The following is a 13,759-nucleotide window of genomic DNA, read 5'->3' on the forward strand; positions in this document are numbered from 1 at the left end:
TAGAGTATTAACAGTTGTATGAGTAAACATGAATATGACACAATTAATTAATTATGTAAGAATTTTAAACACGTACAACGGTATAACTAACACATTTATTAAACGTGTTGGAATATATTTTATATGACACAATACGATTAAAATTTATATACTGTATAACTTGTTTTCACACTTGATATAATTAATATGATTAGAACGATTAAATTGAAATGTATACAAGTAAATAAAATTATATTATTCAAATTTATAATAAAAATTATAAATATAATAATTTATACTAAATAATAAAATTCAATATCAATAAATCTTAATCATTATGAAAATATTAATAGTTATATAGATTAATAAATGAGATTTAACCGGTATACTAAAAATGTTTACACCATACGTGAACATTATTAAATAAATGAATAATAAATGGTTATAAATTATATAAATATATGATAACATGATTAACTAATTACATCTTAGATGGGTTACGTGAGTTTAGCACGCTTAATATTTAAAGACACGATTTATTCATGTCTTAATCTTATCGACATGATTAATATACAAAACATAATTAACTTAAATCCAAACCTACTTAAACTTATGTTGTATTGTTGTCGTATTACCATGTCGTGTACAAAGTTATCAAATCTACCTGAGCTAGACTAATCTTGCATAATTAAATTATCCCTAACTCGGTCCCAAACGTGGATGTCTTGTCTTAGATTAGTCCAAATGTTTCTATCCTGCTTGACGAGGCCTGCTATGACTTTAGCCCAATTGAGTTTACAGAGCGAGCTCGATCAAAGCGGCCTGCTGTGCTCTTGGCCCAATATTAAGGAAGCAATCGTTGAAAAATCAAAAATGAAAAATTAAGAAGGAAGGCGAGGGGAAAGCGAATCAGCTTGGTCTCTTGCGTCGAAAGACACTTGCTATTCCCATAGAAGGAGAAAAGGGGGAGGCAGAAAGAGAAAAATGGAGCAGAAGAAGGAGAAGAATAAGTACAGCGTGATAGTACCAACTTATAATGAACGCCTCAACATTGCTCTCATCGTCTATCTCATCTTCAAGCATCTTCGGTATTTCCAACTCCAAATCTCTCTATTTCTTATTTCTTTGTTTTTTTTACATGATTTTTATGTTTTTCTTTGATCGCTAAACTCGTAATTTTAGTATTTCGACGTGCTCCGTCGAGATCTGATTGCTTTTCTTGAATTCGCGCTCTTTTCTTTGTGCCCCCTTTGTCCTGATCGAATTTATGATGTGCGTCTGATACGGTATTAGAATTGTCTGTTTTTATTTATCGTCTTGTTTTCTTATTATGAAAATGTTGTGATTTGGATGAATTTAGATAAAGGTTGTAAATCTGTATTAGAAAGTAGACCTCCGTTATTCTGGAATAATTATCGAGAAATAAATTGAAGCATCTGTTGTTTTTGAAAAAACTCTTGTTCTTTACATTCTTAATCCAACTGTGTGAAATTGAACCTCAGAGTTTAGTCTATGATTCTGTTTTTGTCCGTTTAGCAGTTTTCTTAAGACTTTGTAAGTTCAAATACCTGTATGTTAAAATTCCACATATATGGTGTTGTTGGAAGCAAAATTCTAACTATTAATGAGTTGGTATCATGGAAGGAAAAATATATGATTCATTCCACGTCTCCTGCAATGTGACTTTGCTTCTTGGCGATCATGATGCTTAGTGTAGTTCTTTTCATCAAAATGTAACTGCCTTACACTCAACAAATTCTGAGTTAATAGGGAACATGATAAGTTTAACATAGATAAGTTTCAAGTTACCTCTCTTGAAAACCAATTCCTTTGATATTGTGATATCTCCCAATATGTGGCTTGCATAAGCTGTTGTAATTTTTTTTGCTTGGAGTAGGGATGTAGATTTTGAAATAATTGTGGTGGATGATGGGAGCCCTGATGGTACTCAAGAAGTTGTGAAACAACTGCAGAAACTGTATGGTGAAGATCGTATCGTAAGTTCCATTCTTATATACCTACAAAATTGGATCTATATGTAATCTGTTTTGCTGATCAATGTCTATGCTTACCTATACTTCTGGCTCTTTGATGATGCAGCTATTAAGACCTAGACCTAAGAAGCTTGGATTGGGTAAGTTTAAATTATTACCTGTCAGGAATAATAGATGTTGCTGGCCTTTGAACTGTTTTTGGTTTCAGGAACTGCTTACATACATGGTTTGAAGCATGCTTCTGGAAATTTTGTTGTAATCATGGATGCTGATCTATCACATCATGTAAGTGTGATGGTGTTTTTGTAGCCTCTTTCTACCAGTTAAGTCACAACACTTCACTTCCTGTTTTCTCTCACTTATATGATCTCTTCATCTTGTTTTTCAGCCAAAATATTTGCCAAGCTTCATCAAGTAAGAAATCTTCTGGTTGATTCTTTAGGGTTTACAATTATGCCTGATTTACTTAAATCCTTATAATGTTTTGATCATTGACATCTTTATTAGGAAACAGCTGGAAACTGGTGCCAGCATAGTTACTGGAACACGGTACGTTAAAGGTGGTGGTGTGCATGGATGGAATCTGATGCGCAAGCTAACAAGTAGGGGAGCCAATGTGCTTGCACAGACCCTTTTGTGGCCTGGTGTGTCAGACTTAACGGGATCTTTCAGGTATAATAACTAATTAATAGAAGTGGGCTATTTCAGACTGTCATAGCTTTAGGGCTAACGTTTCCTTTTCCTTCTCTTGTAAAGGCTTTATAGGAAATCAGTGCTTGAAGATGTCATTAGCTCCTGTGTTAGCAAGGGATATGTCTTTCAAATGGAGATGATTGTTAGGGCTTCAAGAAAAGGCTACCACATTGAAGAGGTATAATTCATTTCTATAGTTGCATATGAATAAACTGATAGATATTTTAACCCTAAGTCAACTGTTGTTATCTCTGGCTTGTTTGTGCTAGGTTGAGTACTTGGTAAATGACATGTAAGGGTCAAAGTTCTTCTAATCTCTTTAAATACCAATAAATTTCATTTTAAAAACCCAAGACAACAAATTGGATTTCAGTGCTACTGCCTTTGCAACCTCCACACCTAACTTGAATGCTGAGTTTGTTGTACCCAAATTATTCTTTCAACTTAAGTTTCTGTGAAGATAGTTTTCCTATTTTGCTTTGTGAATGGGATTTTGTGGTGGAGAATACGTTGAACCCTTACAGTTGAATGTTGTATCCTGCATTTATTGTGCAGAAATTATATAGATCTGTGTTTTGATCATATGGTTTCTTCTCATCCCTTACTTCTTCTTTAAGCTGTGTGCTGTTCAAACATCAATTTTTCATATAGCTAAACAATTTATATCCTTCACATTTATGTTGATTCGGTTTTTTCTATTGTCTACAGGTTCCAATAACTTTTGTTGATAGAGTATTTGGAAGTTCAAAGCTTGGAGGATCCGAAATTGTAGAGTATTTAAAAGGCCTTGCATATCTTTTGGTCACAACATGACACCTTCCTATAAATATAGCCAACATGATAACAAGAAGTGACTGCTTGAGATTTGCAGTGGTGAATCTGCACGGCAAACAATTTTTATAGCTTGCTCTTAGAAGTTACCTTATGTAACCTGACTTTCGATGGCAAATTTGGTTTAAGGGCTCAAAAAGTATTTTACTTGGGGAATGTTTTTCGCTGGAAACGAAGAGGCAAAAGCTTATTTGCCAACTGTCTTTTTCTTCTGTAAATTTGCCAGTTGTCATTTTTGGTTAGTTTAGCCAGTTTACTAAACCAAAAGACAGTAACTTGTACTTACTTTGGTCTTTTCAAGTGAAGAAGAAGAAGAAGTAGACAGGAGACTGAATATTCAGATGAAAAATGAAGTAGGAAACTTCATTCATTCAGCAAATTCATTTTGCTTTCTATACTTGAACAAAGAAAATGTAAAAGCTGAATACGAGAATACTTGGACCATTCTCATGTTAATATCTATATATTGAGACAGGACAATGTATACCGTGCAGCATCAAACGTCTGGTAGAGGAATCAGAATGAAACATAATGATAAAACATGCATTAAAAATGAAACAGAGTCCCAATTTTCCTAAATTAAAAAGAAAAATCCAAGAAATAAAACTTGCATAGAAAACCCAATTTCCGGTTCTCAGGTCCTCTTAACTCTTCTAGTCCCAGTTTTCCTTTCACTGCCAATCACAGACGACTTGTCACTGTTGACAGCGAGAGGAGGTTTCTTGTTCTCTTTACTCATACTTCTGAGCAGGTACCTAGGAGTCCGAGTCTCGTTCATCTCCGCGGAATAAGCAGCAGACACTGACTTCCTCAAGCTCTCGAGCTTCTTCGAGTCTCTTCTCTTTGAAGATTCAATTGTAACTCCAAGATGGCGCCCAGCCTTTGAGTCATCGCCAGTTTCGCCTCCTTTCTTTCTCTTAAGTCTCTCGTTTCTCCTGGCTGCGTACTCATCGTAAAACCGGCCCCTCTCAAACAGAGGAGTGGAGTTGGCGCTGAGACTAGTTTCACCAAAACCAGCCTTTTCGGGTTCCCCATTTCCGAGTTCATCTCTGACCATCTTCGCCAGAGCCCGTAACTCGCAAGAAATAGAGCGATACTCTGGTCGAATCTCAGATTCTTCGACGGCCCAAGTACGGATAGGCTTCTGGGATTTCGTCAAAGAACCTTTAAATAACAAACAAACATTTTATTCCCCCAAAAAAAGAATACAAACTGAAAAGGATTTATTTCACTGTTTACGATAAGAAACAAAAGTTCCTATGAATTTACAACCCGATATACCTGGTGGGGTTTGCAGCGAGGTTGAGTTTGGTCGAATGACTCGACGAGGTCGTAGGCGCATGGGCGATTTCGCAAGCGGAGGCTTACGATCAGATTTCATCTTAGACATGATATCTCAGTTTTTCTTCCTTTTTGTTCTTAAAGAGAACTGCGGAGGTTCAAAGATAGAGAGAAACAGAGTATTAGCGAAGATGTTGTTGAAAAAGATTAAGGGTAAAAATTGAGAGGCCAACCTACGTTTGAATTGTTGTGACTGTTTCTACTTCCATTTTTTTTTCTTTGCGTAGGTTTGGTTGCTTGGCTTTTTTTCAACTTTTTCAGAATGTCGTCTATTTTATTATGAGACAACGATGTAAGGTTTGAAACTTTGAATTTGCAGAGGAGAGAGGAGGGGAGCGTTTCCAACGGTCATATCTTAGATCCGACGGTCTACGATTAATTCAGATTTAAAGGGTCGGTTCGGTGTCATTGACATTACACCTTGTCCAGATTTTTAACTTAATTGAGGGATTACATTTACGGGTTTATGGTGTGTAGTTGTCAAAGCCGTCCATTGGCTTGGTTTTAAAATTTTAAAAATCGAATCAATTGAATTAATTGATCAACTTTTTATAAAAAAAATAATTAAATTAATTAAACTATAATCTAAAATCAAAAGAATTAAAATCCTTTTATAGTTGATATGTTTAATCGGTTTTATCATATAAAATACATAATATATCAAAAAATTAATTAAAATAATCAATAGAAATTAAAATCGAACAGACCCAACTAAATTAAATGAATTCAATTTATTTTGATCTATTTATTCGATTAAAAGTGATTAATGCGCATCTCCTTTTCCCTTTCCTAGTTAAATCTTTCCCCTTTTTTATGGTCAAAGTAAATCTTCTGCAGTCAACCTTTTTTTAAGTATTGGTACTAAACTTTTGCTTGTTATACAGAAAGGCCCATTCATTGAACCCAACTAGCCCACATCCAAAGTCCAACTAAACATAATGAATCCAAAGAAATAGGTAGCTAAGCCCAACTCATGACTCACCCAGTCCCAGGTTCCCCTCTCCCTTCTAAAGGCTAAAGCAGTATTGATTAAAAAAAAAAAAAACTAGCATTTACATATAGTAATGTGATAGTGCTAATTAATTATTCTCCTCTTTCGGTTTTAGATTATAGATAGTGAGAAAATATCAAAGGCTTGTACATTCTTTCTTTTAGATATAGAAAATGGAAGAGGACACAGGAATCCCATAGTGCAAGGTGTTTCCTATTTGAGTTGATGATGAGATGATGTGGTCTGTTTGGCTTTGTGCCATCTCCTTGCTTGCTATAGTTGTGACAAAGTTTATTTACAGGTGGAGGAACCCTGAATGTAAACGCATTCTTCCGCCAGGTTCGATGGGACTCCCACTTCTAGGGGAGACCTTTAGTTTTCTTGCCCCAGCCAAGTCCATATGGAGACATCCATCCTTTTGTTAAGGAAAGAATGAAAAGGTAAGGATATACGACCAATACCATCATCCAGAACATGCTGAAAGAGAAGCATAAAAGAAAAGATTAAGGCCTTGATCTTTTCAAAGGGTTGTGTTATAGGTATCGTCCGTTGTTCAAAACAAGTTTAGAGGTCGACAGATTGTGATAACGTCGGACCCTGATTTCATTTATTTCTTGTTGAAACAAGATGGAAAACTTGTTGAGCTGTGGTACCTCCGTACCTGGATTCCTTCGCCGAGCAGTTTCGCAAGGAGACAACAGCAGCAAAAGGCTACGGCCCACGTGCACAAGTATCTTAGGCACGTAATCCTTAATTAGTTTAAATTAAAGATAAAAAACCAGCACCAAAGAGGAAGTCCAGATAAATGAGAACAACCGCTCAGCACTCGATCCTAAATCATAGAAACAACAAAAGAATTTTCTCCTACAGTTGATTGACTTTGACTTGCGTGACGTTTCTATTCTGATATTCTGCTGCTGATCTTTAATTAAAGAATAATGGAAGCTATGTAACAGCAATAGCATTTGGAGGAGGCAATAGGAAATGTGCAGGAGCGGACTTCAGCAAGGTCATGATGGCTATATTTTTACATGTCTTGGTCACCAAATATAGGTCCGTTCTTAAATGTTTGTCTCTCTTTCACTTTCACACACATAAAAGAGAAATTTAATTGTATATCAGCTTGAAACTGACAACAAAAGAATTGTAAAATTTTGGCTAGGTGGTCCAATATCAAGGGAGGAGATATGGTTCGTGCACCGGTTCTGGGATTTACCAATGATTTCTACATTAAAGTTTCAGAAAAACATGCATAACTTGGTTACACATTAGACGTCGAAGATTAAAGTGGACATCCCAGAGTTCACTGTCTTAAGTAAAACTGATATGCCTGCTATAAATATTAATTAGGAATTTGCGTTTTAAGTAACGCAGTCAAGTTGGTGATCATAGCAACTGTTGGGGTGTGACTTTCAACAGTTTTTCAGCTTGTAGAAATCATTTGATGCAAAATAAAATATATAAATATATTGATTAATTATAATGCATTTTTTCTGTCCTTGAATATATTTTGTACGGGTGCGCATGTAAGTATTAGAGCATTTCGTGGGGGGTTTAGCCTCGTTATCTTCTTTCCGCTGCTATTAACTCCTGACTGTACTATGCTGTAAATACTAGTTTTCTAAATGCTCACTTTCAATGATCAATATAAATACTTGAGCATTGAATATCTAATATATATACGTACGGTGACATAAAGTTATGTATAACACCAATAAGAGTGGCAAAGTATACTACTCCATATAGTGGTGTATACATAAAGAGAATGAAGGGTGATTCTTGGGCTCAAAAGCATACAGCATTGTTGTATTGCGTCCCTGTACCTTACATCAGTAATGCATAAGAGGAAATGAAGTTTATGTACAGAGAGAGATTTAAGGAAAATAACAAGTATTTAGTTGGCTCTAGAATTCCTGTGAATCTTCCAGACACCTTGCTCTATGATTATGAACTTAATTTTTGACAGAAGCCCCTTTGTTATGGCTTGTGACAGGACCATTTCTCTTAACATGATTCCCGTCCCGCAGATCTCAATATCTTCTTTTGGTACATATTCTCAATATGCTTATATATATGGGTTTCTTCTTTTCATTTTCATGGCATCTGGATTATTGAAAGTTTTGAATGAATCTGATTCATTGATGGAACAATGGTCCCAATAGTATGTGGTGGATTGGCTTGCATTTCTTTCAAGAACCTCCTCAGTCCTCATGGTTGAACAGCCTGTTTTGCTTGATGAAACAAAGTAGTTTTACTCTTTACATCTATATATTTTTTCATAGGTAAAGACAGAATGACATATAGTTAAAGATAGTGTAATTAAGATATCTCACAAGCAGCCTCAGCTGCAACCACAATGAAACAGAAACCAGGAGTTTCCTCCATCGAAACTAAACAGAAAGGTTTACGTAATGGATGGGATCTCGGATACATTCATTCGGCCACGTTTGGACCTTTCTTAAGTGTTAGTAGATTAAAGTTAGTACGTTGAACACAGGCCACTAGAAAGGCAAGGCCTTGGCCCTCTTTCGAGTGCAGAGAGTAAATTCTATCTTCTTGCCTGTTTGGGCCATTTAATCCGGGCTCATTCAAGCAGTCTCCTTGGGCTTGAGCTCCAGGCGTGAACCCCTTTGTTGAAAAAGTGATTGGTTTGACTCTCCCACTCACCCTGGAAACAAACCCAACAAAATTTCACGCCTTTTTATCTGTTTTTATTCGATGCTTTTTATATGTTGATATTTGATGCTTGGTCTAATTTTTTTAATTTAAAAATTATTATCAAATTTTTATAAAAAATTAATTTTTAAAATTAAATTAAAACTATTTTTATAAGTTATTTAGTAAAATATTTTATATAAATTTTAATTTTGATTAAAATTATCATAACATGTATCCTTATCATCTTCAGTCATTTAAAAAATTAAAATCAAATAAATTTATTTTAAATTTATATATGATTTCAAATGTTTAAAATAAAAAAAATTATAAAAAAATGAAACAGTTATCAAATTTGTGTAGTAGTAATAATATTAGATTTTTTTTGAAGAATTTTTTTTAAATAGTAAAAATAAAAAAATTTTAAATTTTATTATTATGTTGATGAGTTTTTTATTTTTTTTAGTAATTTTTATTAAAAAAAATAGAGAAGAGGAAGATCATGATTTTACATTGAAAAATGGTAATTTGTAGAGAAAGAGAGCAGTGAGGGAGATTGATTAAGAGAAATTGATTTTTTAAAAAAAAACTGATATATTTTTTAAAAAACTTTTCTTTATGCTTTTTTTAGAATTTTTTCAAAGTTTTATTTGATTTGATTTTAACTTTTAAGGATAAAGAAATGAAAAAGAATCAGACGAAAACAGGCATTTGAAGTAACCAGTTTTACACCCCACCAACCCCTTAAACGAAGAAAATTGAAGATAGGTTAGGTTTCACGTCAAAAAGAGTCTTTTTATGGAAAAACAAGATAAGGTTTTGAATATTATTAAAGCTTCTGACCTTGTACTTTTTGCAAGATTCTAAACTCAAATTTCAGCTGAGATGTGTATGACTGTACTTCAAAGTTCAGATTGAATTGAACGTAATTTCTGTTCTTGGGCATTGCTTCGCATTAGTAGCTGGCAAGCTGCTACAATTTCTTTGCTACACATGGGCACGTTGCATTGGCTTTAAAAGTGGTAAATTTGGCATCAATTCTCTTGGCAGTATAGCTGTCGGTTTCATGTCAGAATATTAAAAGGGAAAAGTTGGATGCCCACTCCTATCTTAAGCCTCAATCTAATCTTGTCATATTGCAATCCCTCATGACCACGGAGTCGTTGAAGATGGAGGGTATGATAAAGTGCTCTGCCAATTACGTCCCTTTGACTCCGATCAGCTTCTTGGAGCGCTCCGCGGTTGTCTACAGTAACAAACTCTCTGTTGTCCACGGTGATGTCAAGTACACCTGGAAACAGACACGCGAGAGGTGCGTTCGTCTCGCTTCTGCGCTTGCCCACCTTGGGATTGCCCGCCGAGATGTGGTACTAACTCTCGCATTTAATTCTCCACTCGTTTAATTTTCTGTCAGATAGTATATTACTTGTTTTTTTTCTTGTACTTCTGTCTTTGCTGTCTTTTTCTAGTTACTTTGATTTTCTCGTCCTTTGTGAGCTTAGTTTTCTTCGTCATTTGGCTTTCTTTCTGGTATTGTTGTGCTATTTTCAGACTAATTTGTGTAGCCCCATGACTTAAAACTAGTTGAACGCATGGTCTCTGGCTTTTATTATCAGAACCAAAGTTGGGAAATTGCATTCCCATTTCGTTCCTCCCAAGAATCCAAGTCCAAGAGTGATTTGTCCTTTTTTATTCAGATTGAGTTGCTTTTGGAGGTGTCATTGGTCTTTATCTCTGAATAGGATGTATGGAATAGTCCTTTGAAAAAAGTTTCTGTACTTTCTAAGCTTGGATTCTCGGCGTACAAATAATCTCAGAGAAAGTGTAAATGTTACTACCAACCATGAAGAGGGACATTCGGATTCGCTCTGCAGGTTATAGTACAATTTTTTTCTCTGCTCCCAAAAGGCAGAACTTGCTGAAGAACCTAAAAGAGAAAAGAAAAGCTTTTATTCATCCGGAAAAGGCAAAAAATGAATACTTGTAAGATAGCTCTTCTTCAGTTTGATGGTCAATAGTCATACTTACTCTTAGAATGGGTCCCTTGTTACTTAAATTGAGTCTGCATCAGCAGTCTACAGACATGTGTGTAACGAGTTGGCTCCTAATGAGACCAGAGAACCTAGGAATCAAGTCTAGCTTTTATATGGTGGCTTTTAATGAGCTAGAATGTTCATAAAAGTAGATAGTAGAGGGAGATCTTTATGTTTTGGTAAATAGAGGGGAACCTTCATGGTTATTAGGATCATGGCTACTTTCTATTATTCTTTGTAGTGCCCTATGCTTTTAAATTTTGTTTAATGATTGCACACCTAATCAAAGAGCCGGGCCGAATGGGCAATGAGGTTGACTTTCTCCATTGTTATCTACCTTGTTATTTGAAACAACCTAAGACTGCAGAGATTTATGAAATTATTCTTAATGACCTCATTTATCAGCTAAAATATACATAGGAAAATCTGAGAATTTTAGTATAATTTGTTATAAATGGACTTGCTTAAATGTTTTAGCCCACTTTACTGTTCAAACTTGACTTCATTTTCTCTTTTCTAGATGCCAAGGTATTGTGAATCTCCTGCCTGAATGCATACGACTTTCTTTTGGGCTTATGGCCAATCTTTGCTTGTTTGAGCAGGTTGCAGTGTTAGCCCCAAATATTCCAGCAATGTACGAGCTACATTTTGGAGTTCCAATGGCCGGTGCAGTTCTATGTACGCTCAATATACGCCATGACTCCACTATGGTGGCAGTGCTACTGAAGCATTCAGAAGCCAAAGTGCTTTTTGTAGATTACCAATTTCTCCATATTGCTCAGGGAGCAATGAAAGTACTATCCAACACAAGGTCTAAGCTGCCCCATCTAGTCTTAATCCCAGAGTCTAATCAGCGAATTCCCACCACTTACAACAGCAACCCAATATCTACAAACTTGGACTATGATGGTCTTTTAGCAATGGGGAAACTAGATTTTGAGATCAGAAGACCGGAAGATGAGTGGGAACCTATCTCAATTAATTATACTTCTGGCACTACATCAAGCCCAAAAGGTGTTATATATAGTCATAGAGGTGCCTATCTTAATTCTCTAGCAACAGTTCTTCTCAATGAGATGACCTCAATGCCTGTATATTTATGGTCCGTCCCCATGTTTCACTGCAATGGCTGGTGTCTTACATGGGGCGTTGCTGCTCAAGGTGGTACAAATGTATGCTTAAGAAATGTCTCTGCAGGAGGAATATTTCACAACATTGCTGAGCACAAGGTGACCCACATGGGTGGTGCACCTACGGTTTTGAACATGATAATAAATGCTCCAGCGAGTGACCAAAGGTGTCTTCCAGGGAAGGTTGTGGTCATGACAGGTGCCGCACCACCACCAGCACCTGTACTTTACAAAATGGAAGAACTGGGATTCAGAGTGGTTCACTCATATGGCTTGACAGAAACCTATGGTCCAGGAACAATTTGCAGTTGGAAACCAGAATGGAATTCCCTTCCTCGAGATGTACAGGCCAAGTTCAAGGCTCGGCAGGGGTTGAATCATCTCGGTGTAGAGGAAGTTGATGTCAAAGATCCTGTTACAATGAAGAGTGTCCCGCATGATGCAAAGAGTTTAGGAGAGGTTATGTTTCGAGGCAACACTATCATGAATGGATACCTTAAAAATGTCAAAGCAACAGAGGAGGCTTTCCATGGTGGATGGTTTCGAAGTGGGGACTTGGGAGTGAGACACCCAGATGGCTATATAGAACTCAAGGACCGCTCCAAGGACATAATCATTTCTGGGGGAGAAAATATCAGCTCAATTGAAGTGGAATCAATGCTTTTTAGCCATCCAGCTGTGCTTGAGGCAGCTGTGGTGGCAAGACCAGATGATTACTGGGGGGAGACACCTTGTGCATTTGTGAAGTTGAAGGATGGATGCAATGCCAGTGCTGAAGAAATTATCAACTACTGTCGGAACCATTTGCCCCATTACATGGCTCCTCGAACTGTGATTTTCCAGGATTTGCCAAAGACTTCAACTGGAAAGACGCAGAAATATCTTCTGCGGGAGAAGGCCAAGGCAATGGGATGCATTTCCAAGAGCAAGAGCAAATTGTAGATCGCCATTGATTGGATGGTAAAGGCCTTGTGGCAGGATTGTCGTATGTGTCAACTTTATGTATAAGTATGGTAACAATTGCTCAGCCTTTATTGCAAATGGATGGAATTTGGACGAGATACTAGTAGTTAATGAATCAAACATGAATATAAATCCAAGAAAGGAGAGGAAAAAATGCATCTACTAGCTAGATTTTCAATTAAATTCTTCCAAATTTTTATTCTGGATGTTTCTATTAATCTTCCTTTATAATAGTTTACGGCAGGTAGAAAACTAGAAAATAGAATCAATGCAAATCCTATTTCCTAGTTAAAAGTGGCTTTGCATATATAGCAGATAGATTAAATAATCCCAATTTTGTATAACAAGATCGAAACAATTCCCTTTTCATGATTCTCCCATAAAAGTATCAGTGTTTTTTAATAACTTATTCATGTGATAACTAATCTCAATTTTGAGATTATAAGCTTCAAGTCTAATTGTTTTTGAGCTGATTTTCTTAGTGAATTGTCCTCAACTCAATTGACATTGGACATATTTAACCACTAGGTTTTTTTATTTTGAATTTGTTTGATGTTAACTATTTATTTATTTGGATCGAACTTAGTTCTTTAAATAAAAAAAGACATGCTCAAGTGCATCGACCTCAACTTAAAAAGGTGACGAATTGATTACTATCATAAAGCTAAATTTACCTCATATTATTGGATTGTCCAATCCAACTAATTTTTCTCTTCAAAAGAAATGTGAAAGTGAAAGAGAGAGAGAGGCAAGCGTATAGTTCTCAATTTTTTTGGGTGAGAGATTCAGATCTTTCTATTCATATCTATATTAGTATTATGGGCCAATAGACACATACAAGCAATGGTAAACAAGATATAGTAAAAACTTCCAGGGCAGAAAGATTGGGAATGGGAGAGGAAATGAAGCATCAGAACAAGCACGAAATTAATTCGACCATCGTTGGTCTGCATTATTCATTTGAGGTTCCAGCTTTCGGTGTTTCTCTACTCTTGGTCATTATTTTTTCGGGATTGCTTCTGTTGCAGCAGTTGATAGTTTTATGGCGTCAAGGCCTGGGGATTGGAAGTCAAAACAGGTTGCTTAGAGACCTTAACATCCATTGCAATTGCTTGGCTCGAACTCTCGACCGTCGATGGCTAATACCAG

The 13,759-nt window shown here is 36.0% G+C and overlaps 3 protein-coding genes and 1 pseudogene across 4 annotated transcripts; 3 read left to right on the forward strand and 1 right to left on the reverse strand.

The window, feature by feature from the left end:
* Nucleotides 1-863: 863 nt before the first annotated feature.
* On the forward strand, nucleotides 864-3,824 carry DPMS1 (Nucleotide-diphospho-sugar transferases superfamily protein). Its single transcript, XM_021429529.1, has 8 exons — nucleotides 864-1,067; nucleotides 1,877-1,976; nucleotides 2,080-2,113; nucleotides 2,182-2,258; nucleotides 2,362-2,387; nucleotides 2,481-2,645; nucleotides 2,730-2,844; nucleotides 3,375-3,824. Exons 1-8 carry the CDS (start codon nucleotides 964-966, stop codon nucleotides 3,477-3,479), a joined length of 726 nt encoding a protein of 241 aa, XP_021285204.1. The 5' UTR covers nucleotides 864-963; the 3' UTR covers nucleotides 3,480-3,824.
* A 195-nt stretch (nucleotides 3,825-4,019) lies between these two features.
* On the reverse strand, nucleotides 4,020-5,109 carry LOC110417272 (uncharacterized). 2 transcript variants are annotated; one of them, XM_021429530.1, is made up of 3 exons: nucleotides 5,016-5,109; nucleotides 4,779-4,926; nucleotides 4,020-4,661 (listed from the first exon to the last, which is right to left on the reverse strand). In XM_021429530.1, exons 2-3 carry the CDS (start codon nucleotides 4,885-4,887, stop codon nucleotides 4,132-4,134), a joined length of 639 nt encoding a protein of 212 aa, XP_021285205.1. In that variant the 5' UTR covers nucleotides 4,888-4,926; nucleotides 5,016-5,109; the 3' UTR covers nucleotides 4,020-4,131. The 2 variants fall into 2 exon arrangements, with proteins under 2 accessions (XP_021285205.1, XP_021285206.1); XM_021429531.1 differs by having other exon boundaries at nucleotides 5,012-5,106.
* A 956-nt stretch (nucleotides 5,110-6,065) lies between these two features.
* LOC110416527 (beta-amyrin 16-alpha-hydroxylase CYP87D16-like) lies at nucleotides 6,066-7,085 on the forward strand (annotated as a pseudogene).
* Nucleotides 7,086-9,438: 2,353 nt separating this feature from the next.
* Nucleotides 9,439-12,811, forward strand: LOC110417235 (butanoate--CoA ligase AAE1-like). Its single transcript, XM_021429473.2, has 2 exons — nucleotides 9,439-9,851; nucleotides 11,120-12,811. Exons 1-2 carry the CDS (start codon nucleotides 9,633-9,635, stop codon nucleotides 12,587-12,589), a joined length of 1,689 nt encoding a protein of 562 aa, XP_021285148.1. The 5' UTR covers nucleotides 9,439-9,632; the 3' UTR covers nucleotides 12,590-12,811.
* The last annotated feature ends 948 nt before the right edge of the window (nucleotides 12,812-13,759 follow it).

Source organism: Theobroma umbraticum, unplaced genomic scaffold (genome assembly GCF_002168275.2).
Source record: "Theobroma umbraticum cultivar Fairchild unplaced genomic scaffold, ASM216827v3 scaffold_51.0, whole genome shotgun sequence".
NCBI lineage: Eukaryota > Viridiplantae > Streptophyta > Magnoliopsida > Malvales > Malvaceae > Theobroma > Theobroma umbraticum.

Bases quoted from the DNA above. Each gene is read 5' to 3' on its own strand.
- DPMS1 (XM_021429529.1), top strand. From the start codon at position 964: ATGGAGCAGAAGAAGGAGAAGAATAAGTACAGCGTGATAGTACCAACT. The intron at 1,977-2,079 runs GTAAGTTCCATT...TTGATGATGCAG, and splicing joins TGTATGGTGAAGATCGTATC to CTATTAAGACCTAGACCTAA. The intron at 2,845-3,374 runs GTATAATTCATT...TATTGTCTACAG, and splicing joins AAGGCTACCACATTGAAGAG to GTTCCAATAACTTTTGTTGA.
- LOC110417272 (XM_021429530.1), bottom strand. From the start codon at position 4,887: ATGTCTAAGATGAAATCTGATCGTAAGCCTCCGCTTGCGAAATCGCCC. The intron at 4,662-4,778 runs GTATATCGGGTT...TGTTATTTAAAG, and splicing joins CTCGCTGCAAACCCCACCAG to GTTCTTTGACGAAATCCCAG.
- LOC110417235 (XM_021429473.2), top strand. From the start codon at position 9,633: ATGACCACGGAGTCGTTGAAGATGGAGGGTATGATAAAGTGCTCTGCC. The intron at 9,852-11,119 runs GTACTAACTCTC...TTGTTTGAGCAG, and splicing joins GGATTGCCCGCCGAGATGTG to GTTGCAGTGTTAGCCCCAAA.